The sequence below is a fragment of the Rhinatrema bivittatum genome, chromosome 7 (genome assembly GCF_901001135.1).
Source record: "Rhinatrema bivittatum chromosome 7, aRhiBiv1.1, whole genome shotgun sequence".
Lineage (NCBI taxonomy): Eukaryota > Metazoa > Chordata > Amphibia > Gymnophiona > Rhinatrematidae > Rhinatrema > Rhinatrema bivittatum.
In genome coordinates this window covers 46,026,859-46,053,143 of record NC_042621.1, presented here as the reverse complement: position 1 = coordinate 46,053,143, position 26,285 = coordinate 46,026,859, and the positions used below count along the sequence as shown (strand labels likewise).

The 26,285-nt window shown below is 47.8% G+C and overlaps 1 protein-coding gene across 1 annotated transcript; it reads left to right on the top strand.

Annotated features, from left to right (window-relative positions):
• Nucleotides 1-242: 242 nt before the first annotated feature.
• On the top strand, nucleotides 243-25,394 carry HAS3 (hyaluronan synthase 3). The gene is made up of 4 exons (XM_029608322.1): nucleotides 243-356; nucleotides 7,546-8,166; nucleotides 13,101-13,202; nucleotides 22,292-25,394. Exons 2-4 carry the CDS (start codon nucleotides 7,546-7,548, stop codon nucleotides 23,219-23,221), a joined length of 1,653 nt encoding a protein of 550 aa, XP_029464182.1. The 5' UTR covers nucleotides 243-356; the 3' UTR covers nucleotides 23,222-25,394.
• The last annotated feature ends 891 nt before the right edge of the window (nucleotides 25,395-26,285 follow it).

Below are 26,285 nucleotides of genomic sequence, written 5' to 3'. Positions count from 1 at the left end.
AGTAGGAGAGTCCTGGGGTGCCGCCTGCAGTGAGAAAGTCCTGCGGGTGCCGCCTGCAATGGGAGAGTCCTGCGGGTGCTGCCTGCAGTGGGAGAGTCCTGCGGGTGTTGCCTGCGAGGTTTCATCCTTCCGGTGTCTCCGTGCCAGGCTCCCCGCCCCTTCTCATGCAGCCCAGCCCCGCAGGAGGAGCAGGAGAGGTGCAGGACGATCCCCGTCCTTTAAAGGTAACTCTGCTCCCTGAGAGCCGGAGATCGGCGCTGCGGGACGATGGGGGCCGAAGCCTGACGGTGCCGGGCCGGCTCGGGGAGGACTGGGAGCCGGGGCCTGCAGGAGGTGCAAGAAAAGGCGGCGGCACAGTGAGTAAAAAGCCCGGGCACTGAACCGAGGGGCGCCGGGACTTCTGGTATTGTGCGGCACCCGAGGACTCCTTGCAGTATTGAGTGCAGGGTTCAATGACTTTGCTCGGGTATTGAGTGCGGGCCCGGGGCACTGCAGCGCCTCCTCCCCACAAGACCTTTGGGTTGATGCCCCGGGACGGGGCGGGAGGAGGGGGTCTCTAGCGCAGGTGGAGAGAAGGAAGGAAGGAATCCGGGAGTCTGGGGGAGGAGGGAGAATGGGCTCAGGATTGCTCTCTCTACGGAACTTGTCCGGAGAAGAGTTTTCGTCTCTGGTCCTTCCCCTTCTGGCCAGACCAGGGAGCTCCGAGTCTGCATTCAGAGGGTACCGGTCAGAACCAGCTCCCCTCCCTGCTTCACCTCTCCTATCTCCTTCCTCCATTCCTGCAGTGCAGTCCCATACGTTTTTAATTGCCAGCAGGACCTGATCCCCCACCACACCGATTCGGGACACCTCTGGAGTTCTGCTGGGCCGATCCGGATTCGGGAAGGGCGTCCGTTCAACCTTTCTTCACCTGCTCTTGGTTGCCAAATGCCATTTTAATGGCCTGAAATGTTCCGGCAAGGAGAGGGGTGTAATCCGCAGCTTTTATTCTCTTCTCCCCAATGTTTGCTTTTCTTTCCCAATACCCCTCCCGTCCCTCCCGTTCTCCTTGTTCAGGACCCTCATTATGTTCATTGGCTGCTCCTGCGCTAATCGCTCCCTGCCACCGGGAGCTGCCTCCTCTATGTCCGATGAAGCTCCCTTGCTTTTTCTAGCGGGCCACGCCAAGGACTCCCAGGTGCAAACTTCCTCAGGTCTGCAAGGGATTGAGGGATTCTGTGTTCGGGTTTGGAGGGAATCCAGAGATCGGGTCTGAAGGGGATTCAGAAATCAGGATTGAAGGGAATTCAGAGAATGAGTTTGGAGGGAATTCAGAGATCGGGTTTGGAGGGAATTCAGAGATTCGGGAATTCAGAGATCGGGATTGGAGGGAATTCAGAGATTCGGGACTGGAGGGAATTCGGAGATCGGGTCTGGAGGGGATTCCGAAATTAGGATTGAAGGGAATTCAGAGATTCCGGTTTGGAGGGAATTCAGAGATCGGGTCTGGAGGGGATTCAGAGATCAGGTCTGGAAGGAGTTCAGAAATCGGGTCTGGAGGGGATTCAGAGATCGGATTTGGAGGGAGTTCAGAGATCGGGTCTGGAGGGGATTCAGAGATCTGAATTGGAGGGAATTCAGAGATCGGGTTTGGAGGGAATTTAGAGATCGGGTCTGGAGGGGATTCAGAGATCGGATTTGGAGCACTGACAGATCATTTCTAGCCTGAGAACTTGAGAGTGTCCACGGTGTGGAGAAGACCTAAAGCAGATCCATTTATTTGGAGGAGAAGTTACAGGGGGAAGGAGATGGCGTCAGTCTGCGAGAAATGACTTGTGGCAATCTTAAGCCACTTCTCAGACCACCATATTACACATTGGCCGGTGGCACGTGGCGGCTCTAAATATTAATTTGGTTCATTACAGTTTTAGGATATGGAGAAGGTCACTGTGGTCAAGGATGACCCTGAGCAAAGGAGCAATGAGAGGTTCAGCCAGCATTGTGGGCTCTAGGGACCCCTGGAGCAGAACTGTTGTACATACAATTGTCTATCCTTATGTAAATACCTTCATCCTGCACGCTGATACTTTAATAAAAGTGGCCGGCGGGTTTGCTTTTTTTTTTTTTTTTTTTTTTTACTGAGGCTTCATCGGTATACTACTGGGCAGACTGCAATAGTGTCAGAAAATTTAGACCTAGGATAGCATGAAACATCATGATGCCTGATTTTTTTCTTTTTACTATTCCCTAAATTATATTAATTGGAGATGTGGGCTGTGATACTTATGTAATAATAAAATGGAGTTAAGCAAATGTAAGTGCTCTTTCAGGTGAGCCAGTAATCATACCATTCTCTGCTGAGTAGGAATTCTGCAGAACTCTTGGAATTTCTTTTTTCCACCAATATCTGTGCAATCACATATAATAGCCATGCAATCGCATGTAATATGTGTGCAAACGCATACGTTTTACACACAATGTAATATCCATATAAACCATGTAATATGCATGCAAGCACGTACAATTTCTGTGCAAACCCATATCTCTACGTGCATGGTAATATCCCTGGAAGCACGTGGAAAGGTTTGCTGAGGACTTCACATCACATAGAACATGCTTAAAAAATCGTGTTCTGAACACCTTTGCTGTTAGACCAGAGACGTTAGCCCATGGATGATACTGAGATGGAAGTAAGGAGGAGGCAGGGAACTACAGACCGTAGCCGGACCTCTGTGGTTAGCAAATTAATGGAATTACTGCTAAAACAAAGGATAATTCAGTTTCTGTAATCCGATGGATTGCAAGAGCCGAGGCAGGTTGGTTTTTACCAGAGGTAGATCTTGTCAAATGAATCTGATCAATTTCTTTGACTAGGTAATCAGAGAGCCAGTTGAAAGGAGAGTCTGGATGTAGTGTATTTGGATTTCAGTTCCTCCTAGGAGAGGTATAAATAAAGTGAGCGTCTTGATATGGGACAGAGTGACTGACTGGACTAGAAACTGGTTGAGTGGCAGGCAACAAAGAGTAGTGGTAAACCGAGTTGATGGAGAAGGACATTACTAGTGGTGTGCCTCAGGGATGGGGCTTTGGACTGGTTCTTTTCAACATTGGAAAGATTATTAGGAAAAGTTTGTCTCTTTGCAGAGTATACCAAAATAAGAAACAGGGTAGGCATCCAGGAAAATATGGAAAAAATGAGGAGGGTTCTAGTGAAGTTTGAGAAATGGTCTAGGCTCTGGCAGCTCATGCATTTGGATGCAAAAATCCAAGGAAGCAATAAAGAATTAGAGGTGAAATTTTTCTATACATTAAACAAGAGCAGGATTTGGGGGGTGATTGCATCTAATGATCTTAAGGTGACTAAACCAGTGGATAAAGTAATGGCAGAGGCCAGAAAGATGCTTGGGTGCATAGGGAGAGGAATGGTCAGCAGAAAAAGGGAGGTGATATTGCCTCTGTATAAGCCCCTGGTGAGACCTCACTTGGATTACTGTATACAGTTCTGGAGACCGCACCTTCAAAAGGATATAAACAGGATGGAGTCGGTCCAGAGAATGGCTACTAAAATTATCAGTGGTCTTCCTTATAAAGCATACAGGGATAGACTTAAAGATCTAAACATCTATACCCTACAGGAAAGAAAGGAGATATGATAGAGACATCTAAATATCTCAAAGGAGGCTAGTCTCAGTGGAAAGGAGGTTCTAGATTAGAACAAGGGGTCATGGAATGAGGGTAAAAAGGGATAGAAACAGGAAATATTTCTTTACAAGAGGTAGTTCATGTATGGGACAGCCTCCCCGTAGAGGTGGTGGAGACAAGGACAATATCAGAATTCAAGAAAGCATGGGACAGTCACAGGGATCTCTGAGGGAGTGGTAGAGATTGTAAAACGGTGTGGATAAACAGACAAGATAGGCCATATGGTATTTTTCTTCCATTATGTTTCTATGTTTCTGTGCTGCAGAGTGCATTCACAACCCCTGGGGATCTGTATAACCTCACCTCCATGCATCCTGCCTCCCCCTCCTCCACCTGTCTTCAGGCCTTGACTCAGTCAAGCCATTGTGTGATATAATTTATGGCTCTCTACCTCCAGGCCGATGCAGAAAGGTGCATTCAGCCAAACGCAACTTTCTGTGTGCACTTCAATGCCCATTTTCTGTGGGCAAAACTTACTGCTGATGCAGTAAGGAGTTTTGCATGCAGAAAATGAGCATTTTCAAATGGGAGTACTGCTTTCTCGCTTAGATATCCCATGCAAATGAGGGCATTAAGCAGTTCTCCCTGATGCAGAGAGACTGCATCTGGCCAGCACGCCTTTTTTTTTAGCAATGGAAACCACCTACCCAGTGCCACCACTTACCCAGATAATACTAATGTACCTGTCTATCTGGCAGTGGCATGTAGCTGCAGGATAGCCACATAAGTCAGTGGTGAGCCATGGCAGATAGCCATATAAGTACTGATTTATGCATTTCTCTGGTGGCTACTTCCTGCTGCCAGATAGACGGATATACCAGTATTTATCTGGGTAGGTGGTTGCCATCGCTTATTCATATAGGGGCGGATTTTCAGAGCCCTGCTCGCGTAAATCCGCCCAAAACCGGGCGGATTTACGCGAGCAGGGCCCTGCGCGCCGGGAAGCCTATTTTACATAGGCCTCCCGGCGCGCGCAGAGCCCCGGGACTCGCGTAAGTCCCGGGGTTCTCCGAGGGGGGCGTGTCGGGGGCGGGCCCGGTCGTCGCGGCGTTTCGGGGGCGTGTCGGCAGCGTTTTGGGGGCGGGTACGGGGGCATGGCTACGGCCCGGGGCGGTCCAGGGGCGTGGCCGCGCCCTCCGTACTCGCCCCCAGGTCGCAGCCCGGCGCGCAGGAGGCCCGCTGGCGCGCGGGGATTTACGCCTCCCTCTGGGAGGCGTAAATCCCCCGACAAAGGTAAGGGGGGGGTTTAGACAGGGCCGGGCGGGTGGGTTAGGTAGGGGAAGGGAGGGGGAAGGTGAGGGGAGGGCAAAGGAAAGTTCCCTCCGAGGCCGCTCCGATTTCGGAGCGGCCTTGGAGGGAACGGGGGTAGGCTGCGCGGCTCGGCGCACGCCGGCTATACAAAATCCATAGCCTTGCGTGCGCCGATCCAGGATTTTAGCAGATACGCGCGGCTCCGCGCGTATCTACTAAAATCCAGCGTACTTTTGTTTGCGCCTGGTGCGCAAACAAAAGTAGGCTATTCGCGCGCCTTTTAAAATCCGCCCCATAGCTTGTCAGGGATGCCACCACCCGCTTCCTGAGTTAAAATGTGCATTTGACCTGTGCCAAATGTATATCTTACAGTTTTTGCACATTTTTTAACTCCTGATGCATTAGCATCTCATTAGCTTACTGCATCGGGAGTTAAAAAATAATCTTGGAGTTAAAAATGTGCACTGAAACCTTATTAATGCCAAGTTATTGCATCAGCCTGCAGTGTTTCACAAACCTTTTTGTAGCATGAACTCGTTGACTTGGCTAAATTTCTCAGGCTCCTTTCATTTTTCTAGTACCCGCAGCAGGGTGCTTCTCTCTCAGTCCCCCAGTGTACTGGGAATTTTTAGGCAGATGTAATAAGGTGTGCTAGGCTGAGCCCACATTTGCTCCTGTTTTGTGATATTAATGCAACAAACAGAAGTACAAATGTGCACACAGATTTGTGATCCTCCATGTAAATCCCATGTTGATGAAGGGATTAGCTATTACTTCCCAAAACAGGGAGGTGCCTTAAAGCCTTGAAGGCTAAACTCATGTTTTAATACTGGAAATTAACTTCTGGGTCAGAGGTGGAGTAAAGTTAACTTACATTGCTGGGGTGAGTGTTAGTCTATGTCACCGTGACAACATGGTCCCAATCCTGGAGTTACTGATTCTGCAGGTTCTGCACTTGGACCACCTCAAGGCCTGGGAGCATGCTGGCACAGCACCATAGGCTAACACTTGCCTCAGACATCTGAATTAATTTTACTCCACCTTTGTCCCAGGAGTTACATTTCCAAGCCTACAAAAACCAGGCTTAGCATTGGGGTACCCAGGTCTAAGAGCCTAGCCAGAGACTCTCTGCCCAGGACTCCTGAGGCAGAGAGAGTCTACCCCAGGATCCCTGTCAGAGATGCAGAATTGTTGTATACTGTATACACATCTATTGTTAGGTAAGCTCTCAGAGGGAGATAATTTTTGCAGCACAGCAGTCTGGCATTATGAAAGCTCTTTAGGGCAGACACACAATATAGCTTTCATTACTATCAGTTACCTTGTTCTTCTTCAAATTTCGGCAAGACCTGGAACAGTTGGCAAAAGAGCTGTTGGCCAAGCAGAGCTGCATGCCAGCAGTGTGACAGGGGATGGGGAGCTTTATTCAGCAAATTGGAGAAACATAAAGTAACAGCAAGAGTTGCACGATGGTGACCAATGTGCTATTAGAAGTACCTTCTCCAAAGAGCTTGCGTAACATAGATAGGTACACATACAACAGTTTTTCACACAGTGGTGACAAGTGTGCTAATAAGAGAAACCCTATTTCATTTCTGTGTAGAGAGCCTTTTCAGTTGTTTTATCTGCACAAATCATATTTTATGCACATCAACCAGTGTTTGCCAGCCCAGTCCTGGAGGCGCACCTAACTATTCTGGATAGTCATGATAAATGTATGCCAATCTATCTCATGTTTATTCATTGTGGCCATCTTGAAAACGCGACTGGCTGGGTGCACCTCCAGGACTGGGCTGGGAAAACACTGGCATAAATCGTATTTTCTGCATGCCAGGCATAAGTTTTGGGTTAGCACCACTTGTTAATTCCCGATGCATTTGCCTATTATTAGCTTACTGCATCAGGAATTACCTTCATTTTTACTGTGTGAGTAAAGAGGAGCTAAAATTGAAGTCACCTTTTGTACTCACGCTTTCTTAGCTTGGGCACCCTGAAATTAGTGGGGGTACGACGGGGCAAGGTAGGGGATAATGCCTCTGATTCCACAACATGGGAAAGAGGTTAAACAAATCATCACTGACCTAAGGTCTGTTCCGCTGGCATCTACCAGCAGATTAAAAAGCATGGAGGGGGGGGGGGGGGGAGCTGAATGACAGCTTCCTCCCTTTCCCCTCTCCCCAGCTACAGGGCTGGCATGGCAGAAGGAAAGGACCCTGCCTTAGCCATAAGAGGTCTCAGGAGACCTGGCCCCTTGCCTCCTTTTTGAGGTCTTGTGAATGACCTCACTTTTACTCTGGACATTGATTGAGGCAGCAAACTTTGGGAACTTCTGCTCTATCTGCTGTTGCTAAGTCCAATAATAGTTACTTCGACCCATGTTGGGGCTTAGATAATTGTAGTGGGATTGAAGGAACAGCTGTCCCCTCAATGTACAAGGTATGAAGTGCATTTGGCTGTCTCCCCTGGTGTTCTCTTCATCTTTCACAGGAATGGGGTTTGGGGTTATTTTGTGACTTCTGCAGACGTCTTGCAGCTGCGTATTCACCTCCTTACTGCATCAGTGCTGTCTTTTCACCAGTAATGGTTTGCTTTTTTCCCCACTTTCTTTGCCAGATGACAGTGAAACTGAAGGCAGCTCTGCGTGTTTTTGGCACCAGCCTTTTTGCCGTGCTAGTCTTGGGGGGTATCCTGGCAGCCTATGTCACCGGTTACCAGTTCATTCACACCGAGAGGCACTACCTGTCCTTTGGATTGTATGGCGCTATTCTGGGTTTGCACCTCTTTATCCAGAGCCTCTTTGCCTTTCTGGAGCACCGACAGATGCGACTGGAAGGGCGCCAGCTGAAGCTGCGCAGCTCGGTGGCACTGTGCATTGCAGCCTACCAGGAGGACCCTGATTATCTGAAGAAATGCTTAAGCTCGGTGAAGCGTATCTCCTACCCGGACCTCAAGGTGGTGATGGTGGTGGATGGCAATTCCCAGGATGACAACTACATGCTGGATATCTTCAATGAAATTATGGGCTCTGAGAAGACCGGCTCCTATGTGTGGAGGAGTAACTACCATGAGAAGGGAGCAGATGAGACAGAGCCCAGTCTGCAAGAGGGCATGAAGAGAGTGCAGGAGGTGGTGAGGAATTCTGACTTTTCCTGCATCCTGCAGAAATGGGGCGGCAAGCGGGAGGTGATGTACACGGCCTTCAGGGCTCTGGGCGACTCTGTGGATTATGTCCAGGTAAGTACAGGAGGGAGAGGAGATGAGGGGCTGACACTTTTTGTGGGGAAGGGACCCTTTTCTGAAACTTTATATCACAATTTCTGGATCTGAGTTTATCAGAGTTCATTTTTCTACCATTATCACAGAGGAAAGTGAAAATTGATAAATGCAAGTTGGGATGGAGCTTAGGACCCCCTCATGGTGCATCCATGCATACAGCTACAGATGCTGCTTTTTTTGGTACTTTTATTGAAAGGTTTTAGTGTTTGTGGGCTGTGATGCTTTGTAAAGGACCAGAAAAAAAGATGTTGTAGTACATGAAATTTCAGAGCTACACAGGTCTTTCTTTAAATGGCCTTTGAGATCTCAAAGAATCGGCTATTACTACAGTTTTTGTGTTGGTCCTATAGAGGATATCATAACCTGCTTATAAGTCAGCTTTTTCCAAGAGCAACATAGCAACTGTACAGTCACCTGCAACCACATCTAAATCCAAGACAGAATACGGGCACAACAACAATGCCAGAAGAAAGGTTATTTGCTCTTCCGTAAAGCAATGTCTGTTCAAAAAATTATGTATATATATATATATATATATATCACTGTCTTTTTGTTAATCATCGCCTTATGTTCTTACAATGAGGCTTTGAATGATCAGCAAAAGGGAATCTTTGATGAATAAAGTAAGCCTTCTGGCACAATTTAAAGATTGTTTCCATCATTCACAAACATTCTTGCAGTGGCCCAGGAAGGGAAAAGATTTCTGCGCATAGTAAGTTGTTGTAAATATTCAGCAGGCCTAATCAGAAAAGCAGAAGACAAGAATATTGGAAGAGTCTGTGCTCCTGGGTAATTCTTCTCAACTATTTGATACTGTTAGGAACATCTCGCTTTTATCCCAATGACTCAGTTTTTACTCCAGTGTATTTCTTTTTCTTATCTTAACTGTAATTACAAAATAACAACACCATTGATCTTTGTAAAGCATGACTAGGCACCAATTTATTTATTTATTTAATATGCCGCTTATGTTCTTAAATCAGAAAAGCTCACATCTTTACACAGTAATCAGAAGTCTGACATTCATATTCTTACCATTTCTTGTATATATACAAGAAAAATCATTTTAAAATACATAACCTCCAACCCAGTAATCCATCCAAACTATAACCTTATCTCCAAATTCCTAAATCCTCCTTCTCCAGCTGGTTAAACAACCAAGTTTTTAACAGTTGCCTAAAATTCAACTTTAAATCTACTAGCCGAATATTTAAAGGCAGCTTATTCCATATCTATGGAACAGCATAACTAGGGCATAATTCAGGAAGAGGCAACACAGGCACTTGCCTAGAGTGCTAAATTCTGAAGGCACCCAAAAACTGGGATTCCCCCTGCTGCTCTTTCATTTCTGGGTGCAAAATCCCTCTACCCACAGTCCTCTGCCCCTGGGCACCACAATCTTAAATACAGCCCTGAGTCCTCTCTGAACTCTTGGCTGATTTTATCCACCTGCTTGATGGCAGTACTGACTACAATGGAGTATATGTTTATCTGTCATACGTATTTATTTATTTATTTAAAATTACTTCCATCCTGCACCCTCCAAGGTTTGGGGCGAGTTACATGAGATAACATGCATAATTTAAAACAACAGAAACAAAATACATCATTTTACAATAAAACAATAAGCTTCCATGTCATTTTCAAGTCAACATTTTAAGCCAAACTCTAGATCCACTCTGCACCCAATGTAAATCCAACAAGGCAGAAGAGATGCTGCCTCCAACCCAATCTCAACAACAGAGCTGCTGAATTTTTAATCACTTGCAACTTCCTTGATGTCTTGGCTCAGCAAGTCCAAATATAAAAAGTTGCAATAGTCCAGCAATGTAGGACTGAAGGAAAACTCTCCTTATCGAATAAAAGACGTATTACTCAAAGCTGCTTCAACTGGAAATAATTTTGTACAACTGCTGACATCTACTGGTCGATTGTAAGACCATTATCAATTTTTACACCTAAGCTAATAACTTGATCTTTTAATTCCAGTCTATGGCTTTCCAAGTATAACTCTGTTCCTCAAACTGCATGTCCTCCTTATGGACCCAAAGAACCTCTGTTTTTGTGGGGTGTAGTTACAATTTATTAATTGACATCCATAAAGAAATCTCACTGAGACAACTATTTAACCGCCTCAACCCCTCCACTCAATTTCTCCCCAAAGGGAGACACCACTTCATGTTGTCTACAAAGAAAAAAAAAATTCAGATCACAGTTCCTAGCAATGCTTTTAAAGCCTCCAGGTAAACACTGAAAAGAAAAGGAAATAATGAGGATCCCTGAGGGACTCCACAAGGAACAAGATGTGTTCCTGAGACATTCTTCATCAATAAAAGAAGTTCCTCGAATTAAGATGTTTCACAGAGTTAGTGTTTCTAACTTACAACACTTGCTTTGACTTTAAGATGCCCTAGCATCTCCCAAAAGGCATTCATTGGTATGATGGTGACCATGAGGCCAGGAGAGGCGATGACTATGAGGTCAGCAGGAAGGGTATCAGGGACTTCCTCTCCTCTGTCCGGTAGGCATGTCATGGCATTTTTCACTTCATGCTTTAAAATGTGTCTATGCTTTATATATTACTAAATTCTACCACCTCGCTTAAGGATTTATACTATACATCAACCTGTTCATCCAGTGAGAACCTCTACAATTTTTAATAACTCCTCCAAAAAATCTCAGGATCCCAAGTATCCAATGTACAGAATTGAGATACCGTCAACTCTAACTTCTGGGTTACCACGTTTGTATTTAATATTGTTAACAAATAATGAGCCATCCATGAAATGGGAGTAAGCCAAACCCTAGGAAGATCCACCCTTATCAGAAAGCTTTTCCTTACAAAAATCAGATCTAAAATCTGGCCACTCAAATGGGTTTCTGAATTATCTTGAATCCTGCAATGAAGTTCAAAATTCCTTTTAGACTCCCTAACAATAAAATCCAATGAATGACATTGCTATTGTAAGCGAAATATAAATAGTTTTCAAATAAATAAATAAATAAATAAATAAAATCCTCTAGGATAATCAATTTTGGGTGAATAAGTTAAATATCTCTGCTATTAAATCTGTCACTTGGTGCTCTATAAACCACTAATAGCACCACATCCAATTTCCTAGATTTACCAGGAAACATTCGAAGCCTGAGAAATCATATGACTTCACAATAGCTTAAAGATCACTGTCACTTCCCCTCCTACCCCTCTTTTCCTCCTTCTTGGAGAACTTAAAACGATATCCCATTGGACAGGAGGCATCCAAGGATATCTCATCTCCCCCCTCCCTCAATCCATGTATCGCAAGACATCATATATCCAAGTTAACATGTTCAGTCACATCACATGTCAGAGCCCCTTTTCTGTCATACTACTAACATTCTCCTTACTAACTGTACCCAGTGCAACTGAATTCTCCACAAGAGAGCAGGAAGCTCACATCTTCCAAAGATCACCAATGTCCAACATCAGTCTAAGCAGTATAATCCATGACTCTTAGTGTAGCACTCGGCACAGTCTCGCTATCATGCTTGAAGTTTGTGCTGCTCTGCTTTTGAAAGCAGAATTATACTGATGTTGGAAATTGGTGATTTTTGAACGATAGGAGCTTTGGTCATTTCAGATGAACAGTTATGGAGATAATTACTACAAACAAATAGGCAGGGACACCTTGCAGAATTAAATAGGCTTTATTTCCCACAGCAGGGGAGCCAATCTATCTCATGCATATTCTTATGGACATCCTGAAAAACAGGCCTGTTTGTGGCTCTTGAGGACTGGAGTTAGCCACCCTTGTCCCACAGGTGGCAAAGGTTTTTATCATATGCTTAGGACATGGGTTAGAAATGTTTTGATGACCCATAAGGATTAGTGAGTTTGTAACTGATTACTAGTATCCCTCTGAGACAGTTCATAGTAAGTGAAACACAGCATGTGTTGGGGATAATTCCTTTGAGATGCACCTGATACTATTAAATGTTTGTGGGTCATTATTAGGATTTATAGATTTGTACACTTAAGATATATAGAATGTTTTTCATGTAAATGCTTTTCATAAAAATTATGCTTGATTAATAGTCTGGGCCCCACTCCTTTTGATAACTTGTAAAACCCCAGGTCATTAACACATTGACTCCCTGATATACAGGCATTTATCTAGGACACAGGGAAAAATCAGGGATGCCCTTGTGGAGTATGATTATGCAATCTGAGTTTACAATCCTAATGATTTAGGAGTAAAGTGGAATGGCCTCCAATTTGATCAGGGATTGGATTTCCACTAGAGAGGTGAGGGCTCCCGGTTGCTCTGTAGTGACCCATAGTCAGTTCATTTAGTGACTCTCATCTGGCACAACAAACAGCCTACATCAAATTCAGGAGCCAAGCTGCGGGGTCACCAGTCAGACAGAGATATCTCAGGACAGTTATATTCCTTCATTCAGAGGGCTTACAGTTCTGTCCCTGTGACCTTGGGATGAGGACCCATGGTGAATGAAAGGAGCAGAAGCAGGATTTGTGTTGCTCATCTCTGCTCTTGGGCACATGCTTTACAGAGTGCTGTGTATCTGTGGAAGGAATTTCAGCAGGTACTGGCACAGTAACAATAACTGACAGCAGAAAAAAAAAAAAAGCCCAAACTGGTCCATCCAATCTGCTCAGGTGTAATTTTCCACTTTGGGTAGATGTACAGATAAATTCCCAGACTCAACCCAGCACCAGCTTCTCCCCCTACTTCAGTTTCCAACCCCCTTCCTACCGCTGGATCAATGTAGCCAGCAGAAAGGGAGTCAGCAGGCAATCAGGGAAAAACTGCAATGGCACTGTTAGTTTGTAAGATTAATCAGCAGCAGGCGTGAAATGAAAGCTCTCTCTGTCCTGTGTATTTGGTTGGTAGGTGTGCGACTCAGACACAGTCCTGGACCCTGCCTGCACTGCAGAAATGCTGAGAATCTTGGAGGAGGATCCTCGAGTTGGTGGTGTTGGGGGAGATGTGCAGGTATTCAGCCAAGAGCCTTAAACATTGTGGCATACATGACACTAGCACATACTGGGCAGGAATCCAGGTTACAGTCTGGAGCCAGAAGTGGCAGCCTGGTCCTGGATGTGGAGAGGGTTACAGCCTGGTGCTAGGAGTGGAATGTGGTTAGCGCCTGGCACTGGAAGTGGTGGGGTGTTAAAGCCTGGTGCTGAGTGTGAAGGGGGTTAGAGGCTGGCCATTGGTGGTGAATGGTGTTAAAGCCTGGCATTGTGTGTCATTGGGGTTACAGTCTGGAGCCAGGAGTGCCTGGGGTTACAGCCTGGCACTGGGAATAGAGGGGGTTAGAACCTTGTACTGGTGAAGACTGGAGCCTGGTGCTAGGAATGACTGGGGTTGTAGCCTGGCACTGGAAGAGTCGGGAGTTAGAAACTGATGCTGAGACTGGAAGGGATTAGAGCTTGGCCACTGGTGGTGTTTGAGGTTACAGCCTGGCACTGGGAAGGGCTGTGATTAGAGCCTGGTTCTGGGACGGGCGGAGAAAGTGGTGGTGGAAGGATACAGCCTGGCACTGGGAGTGAAGGAGGTTACAGCCTGGTGTTGGGAATGGATGTGGCTTTAGTCTGGTGCTAGGGAAGGTAATTATAAGTGCCCAGTGTAGGGCTAAAATTTGCATTTACAAAGTACCTGCAGACTTTAGGACACATTTGCAATATGGACTGCTTTGAAAATTCCTGGTTGTGCTGACGTATGTGCAGACAATCACACAAGCTCCTGAGCAGGTGCAACTCTGTGTGTGTAGGATTACTGGAGAAATTCTTGCCTGATCATTTCATTTTTCTTAGTGTAGACAGATGGACTCAGGACTCAGTGTAGACAGATGGACTCAGGTAAGTAATTTCTCCATTTCCTAGCGTCAGCCCTAGTACACATACCCCTGCAGGAAGTGCAGCTCTTCAGTATTCTCCTCGAAAAGCATTGTGGATATATGTGCGACTGACTAATTTGATTAACTTGAATAACTTCATAACTTGGTTAAACTTTATAACTTGATTAACTTGATCTGGTTGAATTGGCTATAGCTGGAGGCCCTCAACCGGAAAGCATCGACACCTGGTAGAATGGGTGTCCAAATGAAGGAAAGCATGGCTTACCCTTGTATCATTCGAAATTCCATGAGTAACGGCAGCCAAGGGTGGGATGCTGAGTCCATCTGTCTACACTAAGGAAAACAAAATTATCAGGTAACTAATTTCTCCATTTCCTAGCGTGTAGCAGATGGACTCAGGCCCAATGGGATGTATAAAAGCTACTCCCGAACCGGGTGGGAGGCTGCCCGTGACCCACTTAGTACTGCCCTTGCAAATGCCGTGTCCTCCCGAGCCTGAACATCCAGGCGGTAGAACCTGGATGGAGGACCATGTCGCCACCCTGCAAATCTCGGCGGGTGACAACATTCTGGTTTCTGCCCAGGACACTGCCTGGACTCTAGTAGAATGGGCCTTGACTTGTAGAGGCAGCGGCTTGCCTGCTTTTACGTAGGCCGCCTTGATGACTTCCTTGATCCAGCGGGCTATGGTTGCTCGTGAGGCCGCTTCCCCTTATCTCTTCCCGCTGTGAAGGACGAATAGGTGGTTCGTTTTTCGTACGGGTTCCGACATTTCCAGGTATCTGGATAGGAGTCTGCCGATGTTGAGGTAGCGTAGACTACAAGCTTCTTCCAAATTCTTAAACTCATCCAGCGATGGTAGCGAGATGGTTTGGTTAAGATGGAAGTGTGACACCACTTTGGGAAGGAACGAAGGGACCGTGTGTAGCTGGATGGTCCCTGGGGTGAGCTTGAGGAATGGCTCACGGCAGGACAGTGCTTGTAGTTCTGAAATGCGGCGGGCTGAACAAACTGCCAGCAGGAATGCTGTCTTCAAAGTTAATAGTCGGAGAGACAGTCCGCGGAGGGGCCTGAAGGAGGCTCCTGCTAGAAAATCCAGGACCAGGTTGAGATTCCAAAGAGGTACCGGCCACTTTAGGGGTGGGCGGATGTGTTTAACTCCTTTCAGGAAGCGTAAAACGTCCGGGTGAGAGGCTATGCTGTCGCTCTCGCTCTTGGTGCCGTAGCATGACAATGCGGCCACCTGTACCTTGATAGAGTTGAGGGACAGACCCTTCTGTAGCCTGTTCTGTAGGAATTCCAAGATCGCGGGAACTTTGACTGAGTGTGGTATGATGTTGTGGTCTTCGCACCAGGCTTCGAATACTCTCCAAATCCTTATGTACGTTAAAGATGTGGAGAACGTGCGTGCTTGGAGTAGGGTGTCGATTACAGCCCCCAAGTATCCGCTTTTTCTCAGGCGAGCCCTCTCAATGGCCAGGCCATAAGAGAGAATTGAGCTGGATCCTTGTGGAGGATCGGCCCTTGTTGAAGCAGGTCTCTGTGTGGAGGCAGCGGCAGGGGGGTCTTCTCATGTCTGCGTACCACAGTCTTCTTGGCCAATCCGGGGCCACCAGAAGTACTAGTCCCCTGTGTAGCTGTATCTTGTGAATGATTGCGCCCAATAGGGGCCACGGCGGGAAGGCATATAATAGAGTCCCCTGTGGCCAGGTCTGTACCAGGGCATCGATCCCCTAGGACTGAGGTTCCCACCTGTGGCTGAAGTACCTGGGTACTTGGGCGTTGGACCGGTTTTCCAGAAGGTCCATGTCTGGTGTCCCCCACCAGTTCACTATCATTTGGAATGCTGCGGTCGACAGCTTCCATTCTCCTGGGTCTAGACTTTCTCTGCTGAGGTAGTCTGCCGTGATGTTGTCTTTCCCGGCGATGTGGACGGCCGAGATCTCCTGGAGATTTGCTTCCGCCCACGACATTATGGGGTCTATTTCCAGAAACACCTGTTGGCTTCTGGTTCCCCCCTGACAGTTGATGTAGGCCACTGTTGTGGCGTTGTCCGACATTACTCTGACCGCTTTGTCCCGGAGTCTGTGAACGAACCGTAGGCAGGCTAGTCTGACCGCCCGCACTTCTAGGCAGTTGATGTTCCATCCCGACTCTTCTGCGTTCCACTGCCCTTGGGCGGTTAGCTCCTCAGAGTGTGCTACCCATCCTCGTAGGCTGGCGTCTGTGGTGAGCAGAGTCCAGGTTGGTGAAGATAGTCTTGTTCCCTGGCTCAGGAGGCTGACCTGCAGCCACCATTGTAGCTGGGTCTGAACTCTGCCCAGGAGTGGTAGATATGCAGCGTAGTTCTGAGACAGTGGATTCCATCGCGATAGAAGTGAGCGCTTTAGGGATCTCATTTGAGCTCGCGCCCATGGCACTACTTCCAGTGTAGATGCCATCAGACCGAGGACTTGCAGGTAATCCCACGCTGTAGGGCGAGGTTCGCTCAGCAGTATTTGTAACTGGTTCCTCAGTTTTGATCTCCTTGTGGGAGTCAGGCTGACCTTGTCTTCTTTGGTGTCGAATCGGACACCTAGGTATTTTAGAGACTGTGAGGGCTGCAGACAACTCTTGTTTGTGTTGACCACCCATCCAAGGCTCTCCAGTCAAGTTTTGACTCTGTTGGTTGTTGGTGACTTTCCTCTGGGGATTTCGCCCTGATCACCCAATCGTCTAGGTAAGGGTGTATGAGGATTCCTTCCTTCCTCAGGTTTGCCGCCACCACCACTATGATCTTGGTGAATGTCCGGGGTGCTGTGGCTAACCCGAAGGGTAGTACCCGGAACTGGTAGTGACAGTCCAGGATTTTGAAGTGTAGGAAGCGCTGATGTTCCTGATGGATCAGGATGTGTAGGTAGGCTTCCGAAAGATCCAAGGATATGAGAAACTCTCCCGGTTGTATCGCCCTTATTACAGAGCATAGGGTTTCCATGCGGAAGCGGGGAATCTTCAGGTGGCGGTTGACCGACTTGAGGTCCAGGATGGGCCAGAACGTCCCCCTCTTTCATAGGGACGATAAAATAAATGGAATAATGCCCAGTATTTATTTCTTGTGGGGGTACTGGGGTTATGGCCTCGAGGGCCTGTAGTCTGGACAGTGTAGCTTCCACTGCCACCCTCTTGAAGGGGTCGTGGCAGGGGGATTCCATGAACTTGTCCGGAGGGGTTCGTAGGAAATCCAGGTAGTACACCTCTCGACCCATCTGAGGTAGACTAGGGCTAGTCTGCCCACTATGGCTTCTTCCCTTGGATGGGTCGGCTGAATCTCATTGTGGGGTGCGGCTGGGGCCTGGACCCGAGCTGGTTCCCCTTTTGCTGTGCTTGTTCCGAAAGGACTGGTTCCTGCCTGTAGGACGGGGCGCTTGATAATTATTTCTGTATGGGTTGAAGCACTGTGAACCTCTGCCCCTGGAGGACCGTGGGACGGGTCACTGGTTTTTCTTATTCCTGTCCTCCGGTAGTCGCGGCAATGGGTACTCGAACCATTTGTTAGCCAGTTTCTCTAGTTCGCTGCCGAACAGGAGGGATCCTTTGAAGGGCATCCTTGTGAGTCGCGTTTTGGAAGATGCGTCGGCTGACCAGCTTCGGAGCCAGAGTTGCCTCCTGGCTGCCACAGCTGAAATCACTCCTCTGGCCGCTGTGCGCACCAGATCGGAAGCAGCATCCGCAAGGAATGATACTGCTGGTTCCATGGCTTCCCCAGGGGTGTTGCTCCTGGTCTGTGATAGGCAGGCACGTGTCACCACGGTGCAGCAGGCCGCTATTTGTAAGGACATAGCGGCGACGTCAAAGGACTGATTAAGGATGGATTCCAGACGTCGGTCATGAGCAACATTTGAGCGCTGCACCTTCCTCCACTGGCATAGTAGTGCACTTCGAGACCGCGCAAACCATGGCATCCACTTTTGGGCATGTCAGAAGGTCTTTGGCTGCCGGGTCCCAGGGGTACATGGCTGCCATAGCTCGTCCCCCTTTGAATGTGGACTCTGGAGCACTCCATTCCAGGTCAATTAGCTGCTGGACAGCTTGTAACAGAGGGAAATGGCAAGAGGTCTGGCGGAGTCCCTCTAGCAGAGGATTCGTCTTAGGTTCCCCCGAAGCACTTGTGCCCGGGATAGCAAGCTCCTTCAGGCTGTGGGTGACCAGGTCTGGGAGCTCGTCCTTGGTGAAGAAGCGTCTCATGGTTCGGTGAGGCTCTGTCCCCGGGGGGAGTTCCCCCTCTTCTAGGGGCTCTGATTCCTCTTCAGAGTTGTCCGTGTCCCCGTAGGTGGGGCTTCTGGGCGATGGAAACATTTGTCTGGGCCTAGAGGGGCCTGGGATATAAAGGTCTTCTGGTGGAGGCTGTGACTGTTTAGCCGGGGGTTCCGTCTGCATGTGAACGAAGGTGTGTAGGCCTTCGAAGAATTCCACCCATGAGATAGACGCTGGGTCCAAGCTAGGGGGCGCTGGGTCCCTGGGGGTCCCCGTTTGAGGGGGTGTCCCGCTGGAATTTGCTAGGTCCGGGGTACTCATTGAGGAGCTAGTATTTGGCCCTGGGTGGGACTGACCTTGGACTGTATCTCCCAGGGCCTCCTTGCACTGAATGCACAGGGCGTTGGCCTCTTCGTTTTGTGCGGCTCTGATGTGGCATGCTGGGCAGAGGCCTTGAGCCTTGATCTCCATTTCTGGTGGTGCCATGGATATAGGCGTGTAAATCCTTATGCGCTCCAGTGCGTCTAAGATGTGCATGCGGGTTGTGTGCGCGCAGGTGTGCGCCCAAGTCGCAGGTATGCGCCCAGCCCAGTAAGTGCGCGATGTGCGTATATCTTATGCGCACGGCACTTATGCGTGTAACTTTATGCGCACATGTATTTTGTGCGCCTAGCTAGCCTTGTACACCCGGATCAAGACGGCGGGCAGCGTGGCGAATAGAGCCAAAATGGCGACGGCGACCATGCGGGCAATATGGCGACCACCTCGGAGGGTCTCTACGTGGGAGGACCCTTGGATCTAACCGGGGCCTGGCCCTGCTAGGCAGATCAACCCGGCAGCACTGGTCCCGGCCGGTGACCTGTGCGACTCCTTGAACTTCGGAGACCGGAGTCTATGAAGATTTCTACCTTACCTTGTCTTCGGCGCTTCCCGGTTTTGTTATGGGCGGTCTCCAGCTGCGGGGAGAGAGGGCAAATACCTTCACCACTGCGCTCGAGGATGCACCCACTGCCTCTCAGCCACGCCCGAGATCGGGGGCTAGGTCCCCACTGCGGATCAGCCACCGGACTGCGGCTTACCTCCAAGGGACCACGGAAATCACTTTGGGAATTCTCAACAGGGGGAGGGACCAGAGGGTATCACCACAGGAGAGCAGGGCTCGTCTGTAGAGGTAGGTTTTCTTCTGAATTTGGGTTTTCTCCGTTGAATATGTTCTAACACTGTGAGAGCGTGCAGGTAGTCCCTAATTGCTATGGAGACGGAAAATACTGAAGAGCTGCACTTCCTGCAGGGGTATATTTACTAGGGCTGACATCAGATTGAAATCCGATCCGTCTCTAACTGCTATCAGGAGTACACTATACCCATTGGTCCTGAGTCCATCTGCTACATGCTAGGAAAATGCATATTATTGAAAATCAAAAGTACATCAGTAAATAGTTTCCCTGCCCCCCCCCCCCTGCCTCCTCTTTGTAGTGCACATAGAAGTGCAAGTACATTGCTTTTCTGAATATTTTACATAAACTTCTGGGCAATTTACAAAAGGCCATTTATACAGATAAGATTAGGGTTTATGTGTGTAAATGACTTTGAACATTCAGCCCACAGCTTTTTTTGGGATGACAGTGCTGGGAATGACTGGAGATGCAGCTTCTTGGTGGGAGTGACTGGTTCTTGTCTGGTGCTGGGAATGACTGGAGATGCAGCTTCTTGGTGGGAGTGACTGTGGTTCTTGTCTGGTGCTGGGAATGACTGGAGATGCAGCTTCTTGGTGGGAGTGACTGGAGATGCAGCTTCTTGGTGGGAGTGACTGTGGTTCTTGTCTGGTGCTGGGAATGACTGGAGATGCAGCTTCTTGGTGGAAGTGACTGTAGTTATTGTCTGGCACTGGGACTGACTGGAGATGCAGATTCTTGGTGGGAGTGACTGTGGTTCTTGTCTGGTGCTGGGAGGGACTGGAGATGCAGTTTCTTGATGGGAGTGACTGTGTTTCTTGTCTAGTGCTGGGAGTGATGGGTAATGCAACTTCTTGCTGGGAGTGACTGTGGTTATTGTCTGATGCTGGGAGTAACTGGGGATGCAGTTTCTTGATGGAGTGTCTGTGCTTTTTATCTGGGGCTGGGAGTAACTGTGGTTATGTTCTGGCACTGGGAGTGACTGGAGATGCAGCTTCTTCCTGGGAGTGATGGTGGTTATCATCTGGTATGGGGAAGCGACAGGGACTGACTTATATGTGTCTTATAGCATTGTGTACATGCGGTGGCAGTCTAGTAATGATGGGTATAGTAGGGTACAGTCAGGTGCTCAGAGTAGCTGAGAATACAATCGGTTGGGGTGGAAAGAGTTACATTCTACTTCTGGGAAGGTGTAGGAATAGTTTAGCACTAGGAGGGGAGGATGGGGCTTGTGCTTTGGTTAGGTCAGTTGAGGAAGTGTAAGCTGTAGAAAGGAAACCCTGTGCATGTCTATTACTTATCACATCTATAGCATTACACATGCTGTACAAAAACACGAGACAGTCCCTTCTCCCTAGGCCTTACACTCTAAACAAGGCAAACATACAGGGAAAAAGAGAATTTGGGAATGTCATTTATTAGGACAATAGTTAAAAAATCAATAAGGCTGTAAATGGGATAAATCAGGGCTTAATTTAAAAGGTAGTACCAGTTCGCTTTATGTTTTCATTGTATCTCACTTTGTGTAATTTTGGTAAAGGGCGGTTACAAAGGAAAATTAATTCTTACCTGTTAATTTTCGTTCCTGTAGTACCACAGATCAGTCCAGACCGTGGGTTGAGCCTCCTTTCCAGCAGGTGGAGACAGACTAAAACTGAAAGGATATCCTATATGAGGACAGAGCCTATCCTGTAACCCTTCAGTATATCCATTGTCAAAGCAGAAAACAACAAAACCAGAATAGGATCAAGCAAGTAACTAGAAAGCTCAATGGAGCAACTGTAGAACAATGTAAGAATATGAAAAGACTATACGCTCTTGCATATAGTTGGTACTTGGAAAACCAAGGCTTCCGGTGTAATTGCTCAGTATTCTTGTAAAGAATTAAGTATCAAAATCTGTGAAACTGTAAGAACAAGCTTCGAGAGGACAGAAAAGAAAAACAGACAGGGAAGGGCGTCTGGACTGATCCGTGGTACTACAGGAACGAAAATTAACAGGTAAGAACTAATTTTCCTTTCCTTGTACGTACCCAGATCAGTCCAGACCGTGGGATGTACCAAAGCTTCCCTATCCCGGGTGGGACCGAGACAGTCCCGTTCAAAGCACTTGCCGCCCAAAAGAACCAAACACCAAAGAATAAAAATATAAAATATATTTTGCAAGTGCTGGGAAAGTTAAATAAATAACTTTTAAACTTTGGGAGACTTTTTGTTTTTCCTAAAACTGAGCACAGCACTGGGGCTTAAGCCCCCTCGGCAGCCAGAGGAGGGGGAGATGAGAACTGGACCACCAGCCTCGGTCCCCCATGGACTCAGGCTATGCTCCGCACAAGGGGCGAAGCCCCCCTGAGTCCAGCAAGAGCCAGGAGACGGAACCGTCTCCTGCACAAGAAAAAAGACTAAGATCTACTTTATTTTTAGAAAGGAAGAAAGAGCCAAACAAACAAACAAATAAGTACTTGCTTGATCCAAAGAAATAGAAGGATAGCCAGCTAACTAGCCGAAATCAGAAGAACGAAGGGTGAGCTGATGCACCTGCTGGAGACAGACAAATACTGAAGGGTTACAGGATAGGCTCTGTCCTCATAAAGGACACCCTTTCAGTTTTAGTCTGTCTCCACCTGCTGGAAAGGAAGCTCAACCCAGGGTCTGGACTGATCTGGGTACGTACAGGGAAATACATTTTATTATAATTATATATGATAGCAGCTGATCCTGTTCTCTCTGGTTAGCGATGGTGGAGCAGTGTACTGTGCCATTACCCTGTCTTGCTCCCTCCTCTCTAATTTCTTCCTTTGCTTCCCTTCCCAGATTTTGAACAAGTATGATTCATGGATCTCCTTCCTTAGCAGCGTGAGGTACTGGATGGCCTTCAACGTGGAGCGAGCTTGCCAGTCCTACTTTGGCTGTGTTCAGTGTATCAGTGGGCCGCTGGGCATGTACCGTAACTGCCTCTTGCAGCACTTCCTGGAGGATTGGTACCATCAGACCTTCCTGGGGAAGAAGTGCAGCTTTGGGGATGATCGACACCTGACCAATCGGGTCTTGAGTCTTGGCTACAGGACTAAGTACACAGCCCGCTCCAAGTGCCTGACAGAGACTCCCACCAAGTACCTGCGATGGCTGAACCAGCAGACACGCTGGAGTAAGTCCTACTTCAGGGAATGGCTCTACAATGCTCTCTGGTTCCACAAGCACCATCTCTGGATGACCTATGAATCTGTGATCACTGGCTTCTTCCCTTTTTTCCTTATGGCCACTGTCATCCAGCTCTTCTACCGTGGCCGTATCTGGAACATCTTGCTCTTTCTACTGACAGTGCAGCTAGTGGGGATCATCAAAGCCATATATGCCTGCTTCCTGCGAGGGAATGCCGAGATGATCTTCATGTCACTCTACTCCCTCCTCTACATGTCAAGCCTCCTGCCAGCCAAACTCTTTGCCCTGACTACCATTAACAAATCAAGCTGGGGCACCTCCGGACGCAGGAAAATTGTGGTAAATTTCATGGGGTTGATCCCTGTGTCCATCTGGTTCTCTGTCCTGCTGGGAGGCCTGTCTTACACAGCATACTATCAGAGCAGAGACCCGCTCAGCGACACGGAGATTGCCTTCCTGATCTCAGGCACAGTCCTATATGGCTGTTACTGGATGGCACTGCTCACCTTGTACCTGGCAATCATTGCTCGACGCTGTGGCAAACAGCAAGAACAATACAGCCTGGCCTTTGCAGAAGTGTGAGAGAAAGAAGGGATAGAGCGCCCAGCCACCTCCTCCCTGTGCAAGGACTGGGAGGCAGCCACAAACGAGCATGGCCTGCAGTATCTTGAGCTTGGGCACCTACTTATGCATGGTCTGAAATGGGCATAGAAAACTGTGATCCGGTCCTGGATACCTCCTCTCTGCACAAGGTCCAGGGGTCATCCATAAATGAGTGTGGCCTAGTGCGACCTGATTCTGGAATGTTCTCTCTGTTCAAGATATGAGTGTAGCATACTGTGACCTGATCCTGGACTCCTCCCTGTGCATGGTCTGGGGTGGCATGTTGTGAACTTGTATCCAAGCTCAGGCTTCTGCACTTGCTCAGTCTTCCTGTTCTTTGTATTATCCTATAAAGGGAAAACTCAGGGTATTAAAACCTCACTGCAGCTTTGGATGGGGCATCGTGTCATCTAATCCATGAACAGTGCCTCTCGCCCTTTCCAACAGTAACCACCAGCAGAAATCAAAAGGGGCCAGGAACACCTGGCAAAGTGGACCATCTTGGCACCACTGGAGATCAGGAGACCTCATCCCACAGTAAGGACTAGGTTTCCTGTCTTTTTAGTGGGAGCTGCCCTCATCTGGTCCTTCTATGCACATACAGCAATAATACCCAGTTGTCAACAGCTTGTGGCAGCTGGACAAAGCTCTGGGATACCAGCAAGAGCAGTATCCAACAACTGGATACACACCAGCAGGAACCTCAGCTCTTACCATCTCGTTTCAATGACTATGCTGAAGTACATTTACAAATACCCATTTTTAATAGTCATTTCAGCTCATGACTGGAATAAAGGCAGGGCTTGTTCTAGCATCGATCTTCTCTAGTAGGGTTGAGGGCATGACCCTTTCCCAGTGACAAGTAACTTCCCCATATCAAGGCTGACAGCATGAAACCGCCCCTCCCCCCCATAGTTTTCTGTGTATCAGGAATGGGAGCAGGACCCCTTCCTGGTGACAAGTGTCCCATTCTGTGTGTCAGTGGTGGGGACATGACCCCTCCCCAGTGAGGAGTGTCCCATTGTATGGGTGAGTGGTGAGGGCATGATCCCTCCCCATTGAGGAGTGTCCCGTTCTGTGTGTGTAAGTGGCGAGGGCATGACCCCTCCCCAGTGAAATCCACACAAGGACAAGAAGTTGGGCTGCATTCTGATCTCTTCTGCCTCACAGCTTGTGTCATTCTCAGCTCCTTTTCTGAAGGCTGATTCCTAATGGAGTGTGTGTGCTACCTCTGTCTGATTCCTCTAGTAACAACACAGTTCAGCATTTCTAAAACTCTGCACACTAACACAGAAATTGTCTGCTACTTACAAAGTCACCACAGACCCTACTGCCCTTACTACCACCTCCCATATGTGTCCCAAGCTTGGACTTGGTTTCTATCATCTTTGCTGGTAGTTGCATTGCCAACTGGCCAGTTTTTGTTAAGGGAGACCAGTGGCTGGCAAAACACACAAACTAGCAACCAGCTGCCTTCTTGCTCTTCTCTGGTCTGGCCCTGAGCCCTGGCACTAGTGGAAGGATGAGCATGCCTCCTGCTCAGATTTATGTTTAATGAATATATCCCACACCCTCCAAGGTTCAGAGAAGGTTATAAATAAGAAGCCTAGGTGAGGAGGAGGAGCTGCTGCAGTGGAAGCACATTGCTGCTCTTCCACTTGTGATGAAGGGCAGAGCCTCCCTACACACCTCTTATCTTTAGAAAGATAAGAGGAGCAGGGAGCTTAACTCTAGCATTTCCATTCAGTCACAGCCCAATGTAACTGACTTAAAGTAGGACACAACACTTGCTGGCCAGTTCCTCAGAGGGAAAAGGGGGATTATGAACCAGTACATCGGGAAGGGAGGAGGATGCCAGGCAGAGCCCAGGATTCTCCCATAGTCTGGATGTACAAGTAGAGAGTTCCATCCTCTGATTTTAGTCTGTTCTGGGGTTCCCCCCATTTTAGGTTTCTCATCAGGGAAGGGCATTTGTGAATCTGCTCTTCCTGCTTTCCTCCCAGCTGTTTTATTACAAGATTATTTTGCATTGCTTTTCTGATGTTACAGTTTGTAAATGTCTATTTATTTTTGTCTACATTTTCACAGAGAAATTGATTGCTTTTAACATTTTGGTGTACTGTCTGCAACAAGAATAAAGTCAGAATGCAGACATTGACTTGGGCTCTGCCTCTTCTTGTTGCTCTGCCTCAGATTCACATTCACAGAAAACAAAATACATTTTAGAAATGGTTTTGAAATGAAGAAGTAGACACTAGCTTTTAGAGGCAATGGCCCTCTTATCTCAAATCGCCCCATGCCGAAGAGATCTGCATTCCCTGCCAACATCAGGGCACATGGTCTGCAGGTTCCATAAACAAAGAGGGGGTGCCAAGGACAGCCTTTCATGCTAAACAGCCAGAAATAGATACAGCATACATTAAAAGATTTGTGGGAGGGGCTAGGGGGCATGCAGAATCCCAGCAACACAGGGGTGAGATTTCCCTGCTTCCCCAGCAAGGGAGAGGATCCAGGACAGGGCAGAAACCCAGCTGTAAAGGTCAGAAATCCTTTCCCCCACACCCCATCCAGTAAGGGAGGAATTCCAGTGACAGAGTCTCAGAGCTGATAGATCTTAGCACTCTTACAGGCTGATACAGTACAGTGCACTCCAGCGGAGCGCACTGTTAGCACGTGTTTGGCCACGTGTCTTTGACGTGCTATTTTTACCCCTTATACAGTAAGGGGTAATAGCGTGTCGAAAATGTGCGGCCCCCCCTTCCCGAAACTAATAGTGCCTGCAAAATGCAAATGCATGTTGATGGCTCTATTAGTTATTCCACGTGAAAGTGATTCCGCGTGAAAGTAAAATGTGCAGCCAAGCCGCACATTTTACTTTCAGAAATTAACGCCTGCCAAAGGCTGGCATTAATTTCAGTCGGCACCGGGAAAGCGTACAGAAAAGCAGTAAAAACTGCTTTCCTGTACACCCTCAGACTTCATATCATAGCGATATAAAGTCGGAGGACCCAAAAGTAAAAAGCAAAAGTAAAAATTAAAAAAA

Coding starts and splice junctions, on each gene's coding strand:
- HAS3 (XM_029608322.1), top strand. CDS start 7,546: ATGACAGTGAAACTGAAGGCAGCTCTGCGTGTTTTTGGCACCAGCCTT. Junction 8,167..13,100: donor ACTCTGTGGATTATGTCCAG/GTAAGTACAGGA, acceptor TTTGGTTGGTAG/GTGTGCGACTCAGACACAGT. Junction 13,203..22,291: donor GTGTTGGGGGAGATGTGCAG/GTATTCAGCCAA, acceptor TTCCCTTCCCAG/ATTTTGAACAAGTATGATTC.